The sequence below is a fragment of the Mustela lutreola genome, chromosome 9 (genome assembly GCF_030435805.1).
Source record: "Mustela lutreola isolate mMusLut2 chromosome 9, mMusLut2.pri, whole genome shotgun sequence".
Lineage (NCBI taxonomy): Eukaryota > Metazoa > Chordata > Mammalia > Carnivora > Mustelidae > Mustela > Mustela lutreola.
Genome location: NC_081298.1, coordinates 95,307,638 through 95,324,647, shown reverse-complemented (window position 1 = coordinate 95,324,647; position 17,010 = coordinate 95,307,638). Strand labels below are relative to the sequence as shown.

The window sequence follows — 17,010 nt, the reverse complement described above, 5'->3', positions numbered from 1 at the left end:
AGAAAGACAACTATCATATGATCTCCCTGATATGAGGAAGTGGTGATGCAACATGGAGGCTTAAGTGGGTAGAAGAATAAATGAAACAAGATGGGATTGGGAGGGAGACAAACCATAAGTGACTCTTAATCTCACAAAACAAACTGAGGGTTGCCGGGGGGAGGGGGTTGGGGAGAAGGGGGTGGGATTATGGACATTGGGGAGGGTATGTGATTTGGTGAGTGCTGTGAAGTGTGTAAACCTGGTGATTCACAGACCTGGGGATAAAAATATATGTATATAAAAAATATATGTTTATAAAAAATAAAAAATTAAAAAATAAAAAAAAAAAGAAAGACAAAAAAAAAAAAAAAAAAAAAAAAGAATGCTGCTAAACACTATAACACACAGGACAGCTCCACCCAATAAGGAACTATCTAGCCCAAAATGTCAAAAAGGCCAAGGTTAAGAAACCTTGTTCTAGAAAATATATAGAACAAAATCTTTGTGACACAAGATTAGGAAAAAATTTCTCAGAACACAACAATACAAACCACTAAAAAAAACCCCAAATCTATATAACAACTTCATCAAAATCAAAGCTTCTGCTCTTCAAAAGAGGCACAGAATTCATTTTTTATGTGGGTTTTTTAAAAAAGATTTTACTTATTTTATTTATTTATTTATTTGTCAGAGACAGAGCACAGCAGGGGGAGTGGTAGAGGGAGAAGCAGACAACCCACTGAGCAGGGAGCCCAATTCAGGGTTCAATCTCTGCACCCTGGGATCATGACCTGAGCTTAAGGCAGACAGAGGCTTAACCAACTGAGCCACCCAGGCATCCTGATACATAGAATTCAAAGAAAAACTTACAAAATACACATTTGATATAGGACTTGCATCCAGAATTTATAAAGAACTTCCAAACTCAACAAATGGAATAAATAAACCATTAAAAATGGGGGAGAGATTTTAAAAGACCCTACATCAAAGAAGAAACATAGGTGGCAAATAAGCACACAAAAAGATGTACAGTATCATTAGTCATTAGCAAAATGCATACTAAAGCCACAATGAGACACCATAATACACCTATGTATAAAATGGTTAAAATTTTTAAAACACAACTACTGGCAATACCAAGAGCTGGCAAGGATACAAATCAACTAGAACTCTCATATATTATGGGAGAAGGCAAATCGGTACAGCCACTTTGGAAAACAGTTTAGTATGTTCTCATAACATTAAACATATAATTACTTTATCAGACAGCAATCCCATTGTTAAGTATTTACCAAGAGAATGAAACCATTTGTCTGCCAAAAACCTTCACCTGTATGGAATACTACTCAGCAATAAAAAATTAAAAAGAACAAACTATTAATTCATACAATATGGATAAATCTCAAAAGCATGTGCTAAGTGAAAGAAGCCAGTCTCAAAAACCTATACACTTCAATTCTGAAAGGGCAAAACTATAGGGACAGAAATCAGATCAGTGGTTGCCAGGGACTAAGGATGGGGACATGACTAGTTATATATCGAGGCACAAGGGAACCTTTCCAGGGCCATGACAATCTTGTATATCTCAAATGTGGTAGTGGTTATGACTGTAAATATGTGCCAAAGCTCATCAAACTGTATACCTAGAAGAGGATTGCTGTATTTAAATTATACATCAATAAGGTTAATGTAGCAGGAAACAGAGAAAATTCCTGAAAATTTCATTTAACAAGGAGCAGAATATTAAACCAAATAGCAGCTGGAGGGAAAGAGAGCATGAGACATTTGTACTCAGTTGCTGGAGGTGACATGGTCTAGACTGTGATCATCAGATAATAACGTAGTAGGGGCAGAAGTGTAGGAGGAGAAGTAGAGGAAAAGATCTGTGAAGGTTAGATCAAAGATCCAGGAGCTTTAGGCACTACATGGGTAATGTAAGCTGAAGTGAAAGAAACTGAGAACAGGGCAGCAAAAGCTATAGTTTCCAATGAATAAAGAGAGGTAACTCAGATAACAGCAACAAAGATGAACAAACAGAATAACAAGAAGGAGAAAAGAGGAAAGGGAATTAAAAAATGGCATAATGCTCCTGCTAGGCTGAGGAACCCAGGCATAAAAAGGCAGAAATAAAGAGCTACAGGATCTATCCATGGTATATAGTATCATAAGACAGGGACAAAAGGGGAAGACATCTATTTTTGGACCACACTCTACATAAATATGTCCTCAGAGAATATGAAACTATTTGGGGATATATCCCTATATTCATTTCCTAGGACTGCCATAACAAAGTTACACAAATTGGGGGGTTCAAAACAACAGAAATTTATTTTCTCACAGGCTAGAGTTGTGGAGGCTAGAAGTCTGGAATCAGTGCTGGCAGGGCCATGCTCCACCCAAAGCCTCCAGGCAGGCTCCTTCTTTACTTCTTCCCTCAGATAGCCCCAGGCATTCTTTGGCCTGGGACAGTGTATCTCCATTTTCTGCCTCTGCCTTCACAAGGCTGACTTCTTCCTGTGTGTGTCTCTTACACATGCCGTTCTCCTCTCTTAAAAGGATATCAGTTATATTGGATTAAGGGCCTACCATACTTCAGTATGCTCTAAGTTATATTTGCAATCACCCTATTTTCAAACAAGGAAACCTTCTAAAATACTGGGGATTAGGACTTCAACAAATTCTGGGGCACGCAATTCCCTTTCCATTTAAAGGTCCCAGAATCCTATGCACTTTCCAGTCAAGATTTCTTTTAACCCTCTTTTTTCCCCTGATGATAGCAAATCTCCTTCCTCCATATCTTGCATCAAATGGATCATCACTGCAATTTAGGGGAAACGAAAGGTACCAGAAAAAATCTGATAACCAAATTATTAGATAATCAACCTTAAATATTTAACCATTACGAATAAGGTTGCATTTTTTTTCCCTCCAGCAAACATATGTAAGCTTCTTTCCTATCTGCTCCCTAGTTTTCCATCTCTTCTAAATTCAAGACTATACTCTAGATTAGTACTCAAAGTATGGTCCAAAGATCGCTGGCCATCACAGACATTCTCTCAGGAAATCTTCGTGCAGCTCTATCTACACAAGGCCAGATTTTTTTTCACATACTTCAATATATCCCAGCAGACTAAATGCACAAACAGACATAAGACTCCAACTGTGACAGTTAATTTTTTTTTAAGATTTTATTTACTCATTTGACAGACAGAGATCACAAGTAGGCAGAAAGGCAGGCAGAGAGAGGGGGGTAAGCAGGCTCCCTGCTGAGCAGAGAGCCCGATGCGGGACTCGATCCCAGAACCCTGGGATCATGACCTGAGCCGAAGGCAGAGGCTTTAACCCACTGAGCCACCCAGGTACCCCTGTGATGGTTAATTTTATGTGTCAACTTGGCTAAACCACCAGATGACCAGATATTTGGTTAAACATTATTCTGTATGTCTCTATGTCTAAATTTATCCACAGACTGAGTAAAGCAGATTACTCTTTCTACTGTGGGCAAGCTTCATCCAATCCATTAAAGGCCTGAATGGAACAAAAGGCTGAGCAAAACAGAATTCACTCTCTCTGCCTGATGGTCTTAAGGCTGGTCTTCTCCTGCCTTTAGATTTGGGTTCAGAATAGAACTTACACCATCAGTTCTCCTGGTTCTCAGGCCTTTGGATTCAGATTACAACTATACTATCACCTCTCCTCAGTCTCCAGGTTGCAGATCTTAGAATTCTCAGCCATCACAAGAGCAAATTCCTTATTTTATGTGTGTGTGTATATACATGTATGTATGTATGTCTCCTACCAGTTTTGTTTTTCTAGAGAATCCTGTCTAATACATCATCTTTCATTACACCTGTCATTAAAGAGATACACAAAAATGTAAAACAATGTCACTCTTTCAACTAATTTTTTTGTCTTGGAAAATAGTTATTTTTCAGGGCACATGGGTGCCTCAGTGGGTTAAGCCTCTGCCTTCGGCTCACGTCATGACCTCACAGTCCAGGGATTGAGCCCCGCATCGGGCTCTCTGCTCAGCGGAGATAAATAAATAAAATTTATTTAAATAAGTAAATAATCTTAAAAAAATAAAAAGTTATTTCTCATTTTTAAAATATATTATTTATGCTAATATATAATGGGTTTATTATTTTTAAAATATTTTTAAATGTTTTAATTTCTAGTAAGCTAAATATCAATATAGATAATCCTTATGAACAAAAGATGCTTAAAATACTTACAAAAAATGTAAAGGAGTCCTGAGATAAAAAAGAAACTGAATTAGCTAGTCTACATAATTAAAATTGTTAAAGATCTATTAGAAAAATGAATATTAAAGTAATTCACCTCTTACTATTCTTTTTTTAATTTATTTTTTATTTATTTTCAGCATAACAGTATTCATTATTTTTGCACCACACCCAGTGCTCCATGCAATCCGTGCCCTCTATAATAACTACCACCTGGTACCCCGACCTCCCACCCGCCACCCCTTCAAAACCCTCAGATTGTTTTTCAGAGTCCATAGACTCTCATGGTTCACCTCCCCTTCCAATTTCCCCCAACACCCTTCTCCTCTCTAAATCCCCTCTTACTATTCTTAACAGCTAAATCAGAATTTCTCATGCTGCTTATGAAGAGAAAAATAGTTTGCTAGTTACACAAGACACACCTGATCAGCCTTAGGCCTCCACCGAACTGTTTTTTCCACAGAGACCACAGTAGTATTAGGAATCTGTGTCCTACTATTGCCTTGATATAGTGGCTGTTGCCATATATGACAGGTCAATGGAACAACCTGAAAATCAAAAGCAGATTTAAATAGAGTAGTGACACAATCATTGTTATTAGATAATAATAAAATCTAAACTTTAGCTTGTACTTCTCAGCTTCTAAAGCATTTTCAAACCTGTGTGTGTGTGTGTGTCTATATATATATATATATAAAACACTTCAACTCCACAACCATTGTCCAAATTACTACCTTAACTTAAAAATAAAGAACAGGAGCACCTGGGTGACTCAGTTGGTTACCGACTCTTCATTTCACTTCAGGTCATGACCTCGGGGTCCAGTGTCAGGCTCTATGCTGAGCACAAAGTCTACTTGCAATTCTCTCCCTCTCTCTCTTTGCCCCTCCCCGCTGCCCTCACGCATGCATGCTCACACACCTCCCCGCTGCCCTCACGCATGCATGCTCACACACGCTCTCTTTCTCTCTCTCTCCAAAATAAATAAACAAATCCTTAAAAAGATAAAAATTTTAAAACAGTCTTAAGGTTATCCAGTTAGAACTCAACGTACTTTCCAATAAACCAGGGCAGTTCTTTAACCTCCTTTACCCCTAGAAGTAAAAGAAGCAAGCAGAAACAAGCAAGTTACTAACTTTAAAATCTTACTATTTGAGACATCTAAGAAATGAACCCTAACAATAGGGACTAAAATCAACTCATGGTGGAGACCGTGGGAACAAACATCAGGCTATTTTGTGAGATCAGGGGTTAGAGCAGGGGTCCCTCAACTGTGAAAGGAAGCAGTAAAAGCTGTGACTACAGCTCAAGGCTGAAGCAATGCAAATGGAAGAGATCCAAGGCAATCAAACAAAAATGAGCTAGGTCAAGTCACCCACTGGTTCAGAGACTGATTCCTGAGATTTTCTCCAATATCCCTGGAAAATAAAAACCCGAAGCTTCAATATAAGACCTCTTCTTTAAAAAGCAGCCACAAGAGGCAAAGACAATCACAAAAACACCAGGTAGTGAAGGGTACACCAAAAGAGAAAACAACAACAACAAAAAAACACTCCTGCTAATAAAAATGCAATTACAAACTATACTTTCAAAACACTTTAAAATGAGTATCTCAGATCCTCAAAGATATAAACACACAATGTCCATGAAAAGGGAAGAAGTTATAAAAGTAAAATAGGCAGTTATAAGCCAAGAAAAGATGAATACTAAAAATTATTAAGAACCACAAATGTGAAAGAGCCTCTGAAGGAAATCCAAGGTCATCAGATTTTTTCCAGACTTAAAACATTGTTACTACACTCAAAGAACACTTTTACAGAGAGAACTTATAACAATGTATTTTTGGTTACAGAAAGGCCAGCTTGTTTAAAATCTATTCAATAACTAAAGAGATTTCTAAGATATCAATTCTTCCAAGAGGTTTTTCTCTAAAGGTAGAGTACCATGGATCACACCCATCTTGCTTCACTGGCAATGTTTAAGGGACAAAGAATAAAAAATAAAGAAAACTGTTTTGCAAATGCATTCTGGACATTTGAAATACCTAAATATGTAACAATACAACCAAAGTTCTAGCACAGTCTTCTTTGAGCCCTCCAGGAAAGAATCCCAACATAAATGTTTAAAATGGCTAGTCACTACAGCCAAATAATGCTTGCTGTAGACCATGGGGTCTTGCCTTTGAAAAGAGTTGCTTCACAACAGCTTATAAAAAGAGAGTTCAATTCTTTAGGATATTAGTAATGATACAATATTAAGAAACTAGCACTTTGAGAACTAACCTAATGTATGAGAAAACAACCATTCCCCCTTTATCAGTTTAAAGAAAACCTAAAAATTAAATGCTAAAAGTTCTTATTAGAAAATCCATTCCCGGGGCGCCTGGGTGCCTCGGTGGGTTAAGGCCTCTGCCTTCCGCTCAGGTCATGATCCCAGGGTCCTGGGATAGAGCATTGTGCTCTCTGCTCAGCAGGGAGCCTGCTTCCCCATCTCTCTCTGCCTGCCTCTCTGCCTACTTGTGATCTGTCAAATAAATAAAAAATATTAAAAAAAAAAATCCATTCCCCAGAACTTCCTATTTTTATCACCTGTTTAGACATCATCAAGAAAACTAATTAATACATTCCCATATGATTGATCAACTTTCCCACTACTGCCTCTGACTATAGCCCAAATATTTGAAGGATTCTTAAGATGAATGCTTCAAAGCTAAGCAGGTGTCATCAACTCTTCATCTGAGATTAAATGTGGGTTTTTTGGGCATAAATTAACAGCTTGAAAGAGTCCTTCCCTGAATAGTTTTTTAATATTAAAGGTTAGTAGTCTTCCAAATATATGCTGCCTATGAGATCTAAGGACACATATACGCTGAAAGTGAAAGGATGGAAAAGGATATTCCATGCAAATAGTAACCAAAAGAGCAAAAGAGTAGCTATACCAAATTCAAATGAAACAGATTTTAAATAAAAAACTGTTACGAGGGGTGCCTGGGTGGCTCAGTGGTTTAAGCTTCTGCCTTCGGCTCGGGTCATGATCCTGGGGTCCTGGGATTGAGCCCCGCATCGGGCTCCCTGCTCAGCGGGGAGCCTGCTTCTCCCTCTCTCTCTGCCTGCCTCTGCCTACTTGTGATAAATAAATAAATAAAATTAAAAAAAAAAAAACTGTTACGAGACAAAGGACGCTATAAAACCATAAAAGGGTCAAATCACCAAGAAGATACAACAATTACAAATATTTGTGGACCCAATCTTAGAGCTCCCAAACCAATAAGGCAAATTTTTAAAAACTTGAAGGAGAAATATAAGCAACACAGTATATTAAAAGACTTCAATACCTCACTTTCAATAATGGATAAAACCACCATATGGAAGAACAATATGTAAATAAAGTGAACAACACTATAGACCAACTAGACCTAACACATATACAGAAAACTCCACCTAAAAACAGCAGAATATGCTTTTTTTAAAAAGATTTTATTTATTTGACACAGAGAGAGACAGCAAGAGAGGGAACACAAGGAGTGGGAGAGGGAGAAGCAGGCTTCCTGCTAAGCAGGGAACCTGATGTAGGGCTCAATCCCAGGACTCTGGAATCGTGACCAGAGTGGAAGGCAAACACTTAAAGACTGAGCCACCCAGCCCCCACCCCCACCCCCGCCGCCAGAATATACATTTTTTTCAAGTACATATGGAACATTCTTTAGGATAGAACATTTTAGGCCACAAAAGTCTTAACAAACTAAAGAAGCCTGAAATACAATGTCTTTTCCAATCACAATGAAATGAAACTAGAAATCAATGGCACAGAAAAAACTGGAAATTTCCACAAACGTATGGAAATTAAACACAATATGCTTTAAAAAAAAATAAACAATAAATCAAATAAGAAGTCACAAGGGAAAAACAAAAACAAAAACAACTTTGACACAAATGAATATGAAGACACAAAATACCAAAACTTAAGGGATTCAGCAAAAGCAGTGCTAAAGGGAAATTTACCACTGTAAAGGCATACATTAAAAAGAAAAAGAAAAAAAAAAGCAGAAGATAGTCCAAGATAGCAGAGGAGTAGGAGACCTTAGTTTCTTCTAGTCCTAGGAATTCATCTAGATAGCTATCATATCATTCTGAACACCTACAAACTCAACCAGAGATGTAAAAAAAGAATAATATCCTACAAATCGAAAAGCATACACTTTCTACGAGACAGAATGACAAGACAGAAAAACTCACCTCAAAAAAGAGAACAAGAGGCAGTACTTATTGCCAGGGATCTAATCCGTACAGAGGTAAGTAAGAAGTCAGAACTAGAGTTCAGAATAACAATTATAAACATACTAAAAGAATCCCTTTCTGGAGAGACAAAAGAACTAAAATCTAATCAAGTCAAAATAAAAAAGGTTACTAATGAGAGGCAATAAAAATTGAAGACTCTAGGATAAATGAGGCAAAGAAAGAATTAGTGATATAGAAGACGAAATGACAGAGAAGAAAGAGAGATAAACTACTGGATCATGAAGGTAGAATTCAAGAGATAAATGATACCATAAAGCAAAACAATAGTGAAATAATTGGGATCCCAGAAAAGGAAAGGGGGGCCCCTAACCGGGGGAAGAAAACAGGCATTCAAGTCCAGGAGGCACAGAGAACCCCCTCAAAATCAATAAAAATAGTTCAACAACTTGACAGTTGAATAGTGAAACATGCAAATCTCAGAGACAAAGAGAAAATCCTGAAAGCAGCTTGGGACAATCAGTCCATAACCTACAAGGGTAGAAACATTAGACTGGCAGCAGACCTATCCACAGAGACTTGCCAGACCAGAAAGGACTGGCATGATATATTCAGGGTGCTAAATGAGAAAAATATACAGCCAAGAGTACTTTATCCAGCTAGAAGTCATTCAAAATAGAAGAAGAGATAAAAAGCTTCCAGGACTAGGGGCGCCTGGGTGACTCAGTGGGTTACAGTCTCTATCTTCGGCTCAGATCATTATCCCAGGGTCCTGGGATCAAGCCCCCATCAGGCTCTCTACTCAGCAGGGAGCCTGCTTTCCCCCCTCTCTCTCTGCCTGCCTCTCTGCCTACTTTTGAACTCTGCCAAATAAATAAAATCTTAAAAAAAAAAAAAAAAAAAAAAAAAAAAAAGCTTCCAGGACTAAAAGAATTTGTGTGGGAATGCAAGCTGGTCCAGCCACTCTCGAAAACAGTAAACAGGTTCCTCAAAAAGTTGAAAACAGAGCTCCCCTACAGCCCAGCAAATGCACTACTATACCAAACTACAATAACCAAACTATGGAAAGAGCCCAGATGTCCATCGACAGATGAATGAATAAAGAAGATGTGGTATACATACACACACACACACACACACACACACACAAATGGAATATTACTCAGCCATCAAAAAAAATGAAATCTTGCCATTTGCAACGTGTATGGAACTAGAGAATATTATGCTAAGCAAAATAAATCAGTAACAGAAGGACAATTATCATATGATCTCACTCCTATATGGAATTTAAGAAACAAAACAGAGGATCATAGGGGAAGAGAGGAAAAAATAAAACAAGACGAAACCAGAGTTGGAGACAAACTGTATGAGACTCTTAATCATGGGAATCAAACTGAGAGTTGTTGGAAGGGGTTAGGGATGGAGGGATGGGGTAACAGGGTGATGGACATTAAGGAGGGCACATGATATAATGAGCACTGGGTATTATATAAGACTGATGAATCACAGATCTGTACCTCTGAAACCAATAATCCATTATATGTTAATTTAAAAATAAATAAAAATAAAAGGGAAAAAAAAAAAGAAAAAATTTAAGCCCGAGATAAACCAAACAGAAGATCAGAAGATCTGTTGAATACAATCTGGTTTTACAGGAAATATTAAGGGAAGTTCTTCTGGTTGAAAGCAAGTGACAACCAGCGAGTAATTCAAATTTATGGAACACAACAAAAGGCAATCAAAGCAATTTTGTAGGCAACTAGGAAAGATAGTATAATTGTGTATTTATTCTCCCTTCTTCCTTTCACTGATTTAAAAAGGAACTGTAGGGGTACCTGAGAGGCTCAATCAGTTGGGCATCTGCCTTCGGCTCAGGTCATGATCTCAATGTCATGTTCCCTGCTCAGCAGGGAATCTACTTCTCCCTCTCCTTCCAATCCTTCCAATCCTCTCCTCCCTACTTGTGCTCTCTCAGTCTCAAACAAATAAATAAAATCTTTTAAAAAATAAAATAAAAAGCTACTGTATGAAACAAAATGTATCTAACCATATTGCTGGGCTATAACACAGAAATATATTTGATAATGATACCACAAAGGAGATAACAGGAATAGAGTCGCAATGGAGTAAGGAAATAACACCACATAATAAGAACTCAAAAGAAGGGAAGAAATGAGCACGAAAAAGGGAAAATAGGAAAGTTAGTATATCAATCTCTACAAATATATAGTTGTTATTCTCCCTCCTGCCAGAATCTTCAAAAAAAACTAAGATTTATGAAGTTCTAAATATAAAAATATATTGCTGTGTATGTAACACATACAGACCTATGCCTCACAGTAATAGCATTAAAAAGGGGATAGAGGGGCGCCTGGGTGGCTCAGTGGGTTGAGCCGCTGCCTTCGGCTCAGGTCATGATCTCAGGGTCCTGGGATCGAGTCCCGCATCGGGCTCTCTGCTCATCGGGGGGCCTGCTTCCCTCTCTCTCTCTCTCTGCCTGCCTCTCCATCTACTTGTGATCTCTCTCTGTCAAATAAATAAATAAAATCTTAAAAAAATATATTTAAAAAAAAAAAAAAAAAGGGGATAGAGAATGGACATATCTGGGGATACAGTTTCTAAATGTCACTGGAACTAAGTCCTAATGAATCTGAAGCAGATTCTGATAAGTTAATATGAAAGTAAGCCCTAAAAATAACTCAAGAATAATAATTTTAAAAATCAGAATAAGAGAAAATTATCTACTTAATACAAAAGGTGGCAATATAAGGAGGACTAAAGGATCAAAACAGACAGGAGACATATTTAAAAGTTAAACAGAAATAAATCCAAACATGTGAGTGAACTAAATAATCCAATCAGAGGCATATGTTGTGTTAGACTGCATGAAAAAGAAGATTCAACTGTATGCTGTCTATAGGAGACACACTTTAGGCCCAAAAAGACAAACAGGTTGAAAATTAAAGGACAGATTAAAAAGATTTACTTGCAAACAATCAAAAAAGAGGTAGAGTAGCTATAGTAATTATCAAGATGAAACATAGCAAAACATAATAAAATGCCTAAGAATAAATTTAACCAAGGAGGTAAAAGACTTGGTACTCTGAAAACTATAAAACACCAATGGAAGAAATTAAAGACAACACAAATGAAAGATATTCTATGCTCATGGATTAGAAGAACCAGTATTGTTAAAATGTCCATACTACCCAAAGCAATCTACAGATTTAACGCAATCCCTATCAAAATACAACTAATACTTCTCATAGAAATAGAACAAATAATCCTAAAATTTGTATGGAACCACAAAAGACCCTAAATAGCCAAAGTAATCTTGAAAAAGAAAAACAAAACTGAAGGTATCACAAACCCAGATTTCAAGATATACTGCAAAGCTACAATAATCAAAACAGTATGGTACTGGCACCAAAAACAAAACAAAACAAAACAAAAACAATACACAGATCAATGGAACAAAATAGACAGCCCAGAAATAATATAATATTAATAATAAATACAAACTGATTATATGATCAGTTAATGTTTGACAAAGGAAGCAAGAATATGCAATGGGAAAAAGACAGTCTCTTCAACAGATGGGGCTGGGAAAACTGGACAGCTGTAAGGGCCTAGTTAGCCAGAGGGAGCCATTTGGTTGTAAACTTAGATTGACCCTGCCCCGCCCAGAGGAACTTACTTGCAAAGCCCAGATACAAGGGTGGGCCAGGCCAGGTGGAGACATCCAATCAGTAGGGCACACATATATTTACTATGGTAAGTTGAAATTCAACTGGCCACCCGTATTGCCGACCTAGCATGACTGTGCAGTATTCCCTGTGTATTGCAATCTCATTGGCCACCTGTGTATAAGCTAGACTCAACCACCTCTATAAAAGTTAGTCTGTGAGGCTGGGAAGGATCGTCACCTCTTTGTAAGAGACGGCCCTGATCAGTCCTGACCGGTCAGTTTGATTCTCGATGCTTGGCTCGAAATAAATCTTTGCTTGACTTTTGCTTTATATCAGTCTTGCTCCTTTGATTACGGACCCTAACACATGCAAAAGAATGAATCTCAACCACTGTCTTACACCTTACACAAACAGTGTATGAAACAGGGGAAGGGGATTAGGAGCATACTAATCATGATGAGCACTGAGTTATAGCTGTTGAATCATAATATTGTATACCTGAAACGATGTTCATCGTATTATATTGTATATATGAATATAACATTGTACACCTGAAATGAATACTGTATGTTAATTATACTGGAATTAAAATTTTAAAATATTTTTTAAAAACATATTAAAATAAACTACTCAAGATAAACAGGAACATTTCACAGTGATAACACAGTCAACCCACCAAGAATGCATTAACAATTAAAAATCCATATGCTACTAACATCAGAGCCCCCAGTAAAAACTGAGAGGAGAAACTGGAAGAAATGGAGGGAGAAATGGACAATTCAACAATACTTAGACTTCAATATTCCATTTTCAAAGAAACAGATATTCTATGAATGATTTTTGGACATTATAAAAACAGAGCAAGGGACGCCTGGGTGGCTCAGTTGGTTGGACGACTGCCTTCGGCTCAGGTTATGATCCCAGAGTTCCAGGATCGAGTCCCGCATCAGGCTCCCAGCTCCATGGGGAGTCTGCTTCTACCTCTGACCTTCTCCTCACTCATGCTCTTTCTCACTGTCTCTCTCTCAAATAAATAAATAAAATCTAAAAAAAAAAAAAAAACAAACACAGAGCAAGTCAATTACTTTCCTATATGCCAGCAATTAACAACTGGAATCTGAAATTTAAAAAACAATACCATTGACATTAGCACCCCCAAATTAAAATACTCGGGTATAAATGTAACCAAATATGTGCAAAATCTATATGAGGCAAACTGTTAAGACTGATGAAAAAAATCAAAGAGGAACTAATTACCACGTCCACGGTTTGGAAGACTCAATACTGTCAATATGTCAATTCCTCCCAACATGATGTATAGACTCAACACAATTCCAATCACAATCAAAATTCTAAGCAAATTATGTTGCGGGTATTGACAAAGTAATTTTAGAGTTCATAAGGAAGACCCAGAACAGCTCTCACAAAATTAAAGACAAAGTGGGAGACCTGATACTATCTGACTTCATGACTCAATATAAAGCTACAGCAATTAAGACGGGGTAGTATTGGCAAAAGAAAACAAAAATAGATCACGGTAACATAACAAAGCCCATAAATAGACCCAGATAAATATAGTCAACTCATCTTTGACACAGGAACAAAAGGCAATGTAATGGAGCAAAGAGAGTCTTTTTAACAAATGGTGCTGAAACAACTAGACATCCGCAAGCAAAAAAAAGAATCTAGACACTACTTTGACATGCTTCAGAAAATTTAACTAAAAATCAATCATAGATGTAAATGCAAACTGGGAAATTATAAAAACTGTAAAACTCGTAGATGATAATATAGAAGAAAACCTAGATGACTTTGGATACGATGATGAATTTTTAGGTACAACACCAAACCACAATCCTTGAAAGAAATCAGACTCATTACAATTAAAAACTTTTGTTCTGTGAAAGACAATGTCAAAAGAATGAAAAGAGAAGCCATAGACTGGGAAACAATATTGGTAAAAGACATATCTGATAAAGAACTATAAACCAAAATACATAACCCTTAAAATTCAATGATACAAAAACAAACAACCCAATTAGAAAATGGTTGATAGATGTGAACAAGAGATATACATCTGGAAAACAAGAACATGAGAAGATGCTCCACATCGTATTATCATTAGGGAATTGCAAATTAAAACAATGAGATCATCACTACACACCTACTAGAATGGTCAAAATCCCAAACGCTGGCAACACCAAATGCTGCTCAGAGTACAGAGTAACAGGAACTCTCATTCATTACTGAATGATGATGGGAATGCAAAATGGTACAGTCACTTTGGAAGACAGTTTGACAGTGTCTTACAAAACTAAACATACTCTTAGCATACAATCTAGCATTTCCTTAAACCAAAGCCTAATCCAGCGCAAGGCCTTACTTAACCCTTCAATTGTATGAAGGCTGAGAGTGGTGAGGATGCTGCAGAAAAGTGAGACTAGCAGAGGATGGCTCATGAGATTAAAGGGAAAAAGCCATCTCCATAACAAAAGTGTAAAATGAAGCAGCAAGTTCTAATGCAGAAGGTGCAGCAAATTATCCAGAAAACCTAGCTAAGATAATTAATGAAGGTAGCCACACTAAACAGCAAATTTTCAATGTAGACAAAACAGCTTTATGTTGGAAAAAGATGCTGTCTAGGACTCTCATGGCTAGAAAGAAGTCAACACCTGGCTTCAAAGCTTTAAAGGACAGGCTGGCTGACTCTTATTAGGGACTAATGCAGCTGTCGACTTCAAGTTGAAACTGATGCTCATTCATCATTTTGAAAATCCTAGAGCCTTCAAGAATTACGCTAAATCTACTCTGCCTGGACTCTTTAAGTGGAAATACAAAGCCTGGATGATAGTACATCTGTTTACAACATGGTTTAATAAATATTTGAAGCCCACTGTTGACACCTACTGCTCAGCAAAAAATAAAACATTACCACTCACTGACATTGCACGTGCTCACCCAAGACCCTTAATGAAGATCTACAGTAAGACTAACACTGTTTTCATGCCTACAACATGCATTCTGCAGCCCGTGGATCAAGGAATCATTTGGACCTTCAAGTCTTATTAAAGAATGTCATAGACAGAGATTCCTCTGATGGATCTGAGAAAACTAAATTGAAAACCTTCTAGAAAGGAGTTATCTTTCTAGATGATATTAAGAACATTCATAATTCATGGGAAGAGGTCAAATTATCAACTTTAACAGGAGTCCGAAAGAAGCTGATTCCAGGGATGACTGGGTGGCTCAGTTGGTTAAGCAGCTGCCTTCGGCTCAGGTCATGATCCCAGTGTCGTGGGATCGAGTCCCACATCGGGCTCCTTGCTCAGCAGGGAGCCTGCTTCTCCCTCTGCCTTTGCCTGCCATTCTGTCTGCCTGTGCTCGCTCTCTCCCCCTCTCTCTCTCTGATAAATAAATAAAATCTTTAAAAAAAAAAAAAAAAAAAGAAGCTGATTCCAACCCTCATGCATGACTGTGACAGTTTAAGACCAGTGGAAGAAGTAACTGCAGATGTGATGTAAATAGCGAAAGAACCAGAATTAGAAGTAGAGCCTTAAGATATGACCAAATTGCTACAATCTCATGATAAAACTATAATGGATAAGGAGTTGATTCTTATGCACAGGAAAAGAAAATTCTTGAGATGGAATCTACTCTTTGTGAAGATGCTGTGAAGACTGTTGGAATGACAACAAAGGACTTAAAAGTATTACTTAACCTTGTAATGGCAAGGGTTTGAGAGGCAGTGGCAGGGTTTAAGAGGACTGACTTCGGTTTTATGAAGAACTTCTAGTGGTTCAGTTGGTTAAACACTCAACTCTTGATTTAGGCTCTAACGGTCATGAGATCGAACTCCACATTGGGCTCTGCACTCATCAGGCAATCTACTTGAGGTTCCCTCTCCCACTTTCCTTCTGCCCCTCCCCTCCTCTTCTCTCTTTCCCCCTCTCCCAAAATAAATAAATAAGTCTTTTAAAAAAAAATCTACTGTGGGTAAAATGCTTCAAATAGCATCACATGCTACAGAAAAATCATTCATGAAACCAGCAATCAATGTCACAAACTTCACTGTCTTATTTTAAGAAATGGCCACACCCATACCAGCCTTCAGCAGCTACCACCCCTGATCAGTCAGCAGTTACCAACATCATGGCAAGACTCTCTACCACAAAGATTACAACTTTCTAGAAGTTCAGATGATGGTCAGCATTTTTTTGCAATAAGGTATTTAATTAAGGTATACACATTGTTGGTTTACACATAATGCTATTGCACACATAACAGACTACACTATAATGTAAACATAACTTTTATGTGCACTTAGCAAACAAAAAATTCTTTTCACTTGCTTTATTACAATATTCACTTTTTTGTAATGGTCTGGAACCAAATCTGCAATATCTCCAAGGTATGCTTGGAGCCTGCTCAGTTTTTCTGCTCAAATTTTCTGGGAATCTTAACAACGGTGTCTGTTACAAAAATAACAAAAACAAGAGTCCTGGTCCAGCATGCAACAAGTTAGGAAGTTATCACTCCCATAACTACAACAAGGACAACAACAATAAGGCTGAACAAATTGAAAATCAACAACTCTTCTTACATCCATTAGAGAAATAAAATAAAAGGCAACCACAGTCCCAAAGACTGGGGAAACAGACAAGCAGATACAGAGAATTACTGTTTACTGGAGCAAAATCCAAGGAGCAGATGCCACGATGGCAACTAGTACTACAGCAGGAAAACCTAAACTGCAATTGACAACTTGCTAGAAGCTCAGGGTAAACAACCCTGAGATAAAAAAAAAAAAAAAAGGAATATCAGTCTTAAAGGGGCCACCACACCTATGAGTTTTACGTGCAG

The 17,010-nt window shown here is 37.5% G+C and overlaps 1 protein-coding gene across 4 annotated transcripts in view; it reads right to left on the bottom strand.

Annotated features, from left to right (window-relative positions):
- Positions 1-17,010, bottom strand: part of ALMS1 (ALMS1 centrosome and basal body associated protein) — a 211,932-nt gene that overhangs the window by 186,692 nt on the left and 8,230 nt on the right. For 3 of the 4 annotated variants that reach the window (XM_059188066.1, XM_059188063.1, XM_059188064.1), the window contains exon 2: positions 4,649-4,774. The exons of the other annotated variant lie outside the window; for it this stretch is intronic. In XM_059188066.1, the coding sequence (XP_059044049.1) occupies positions 4,649-4,774 (126 nt within the window). The remainder of the gene's footprint in view (positions 1-4,648; positions 4,775-17,010) is intronic. 4 annotated transcript variants of the gene reach the window in all.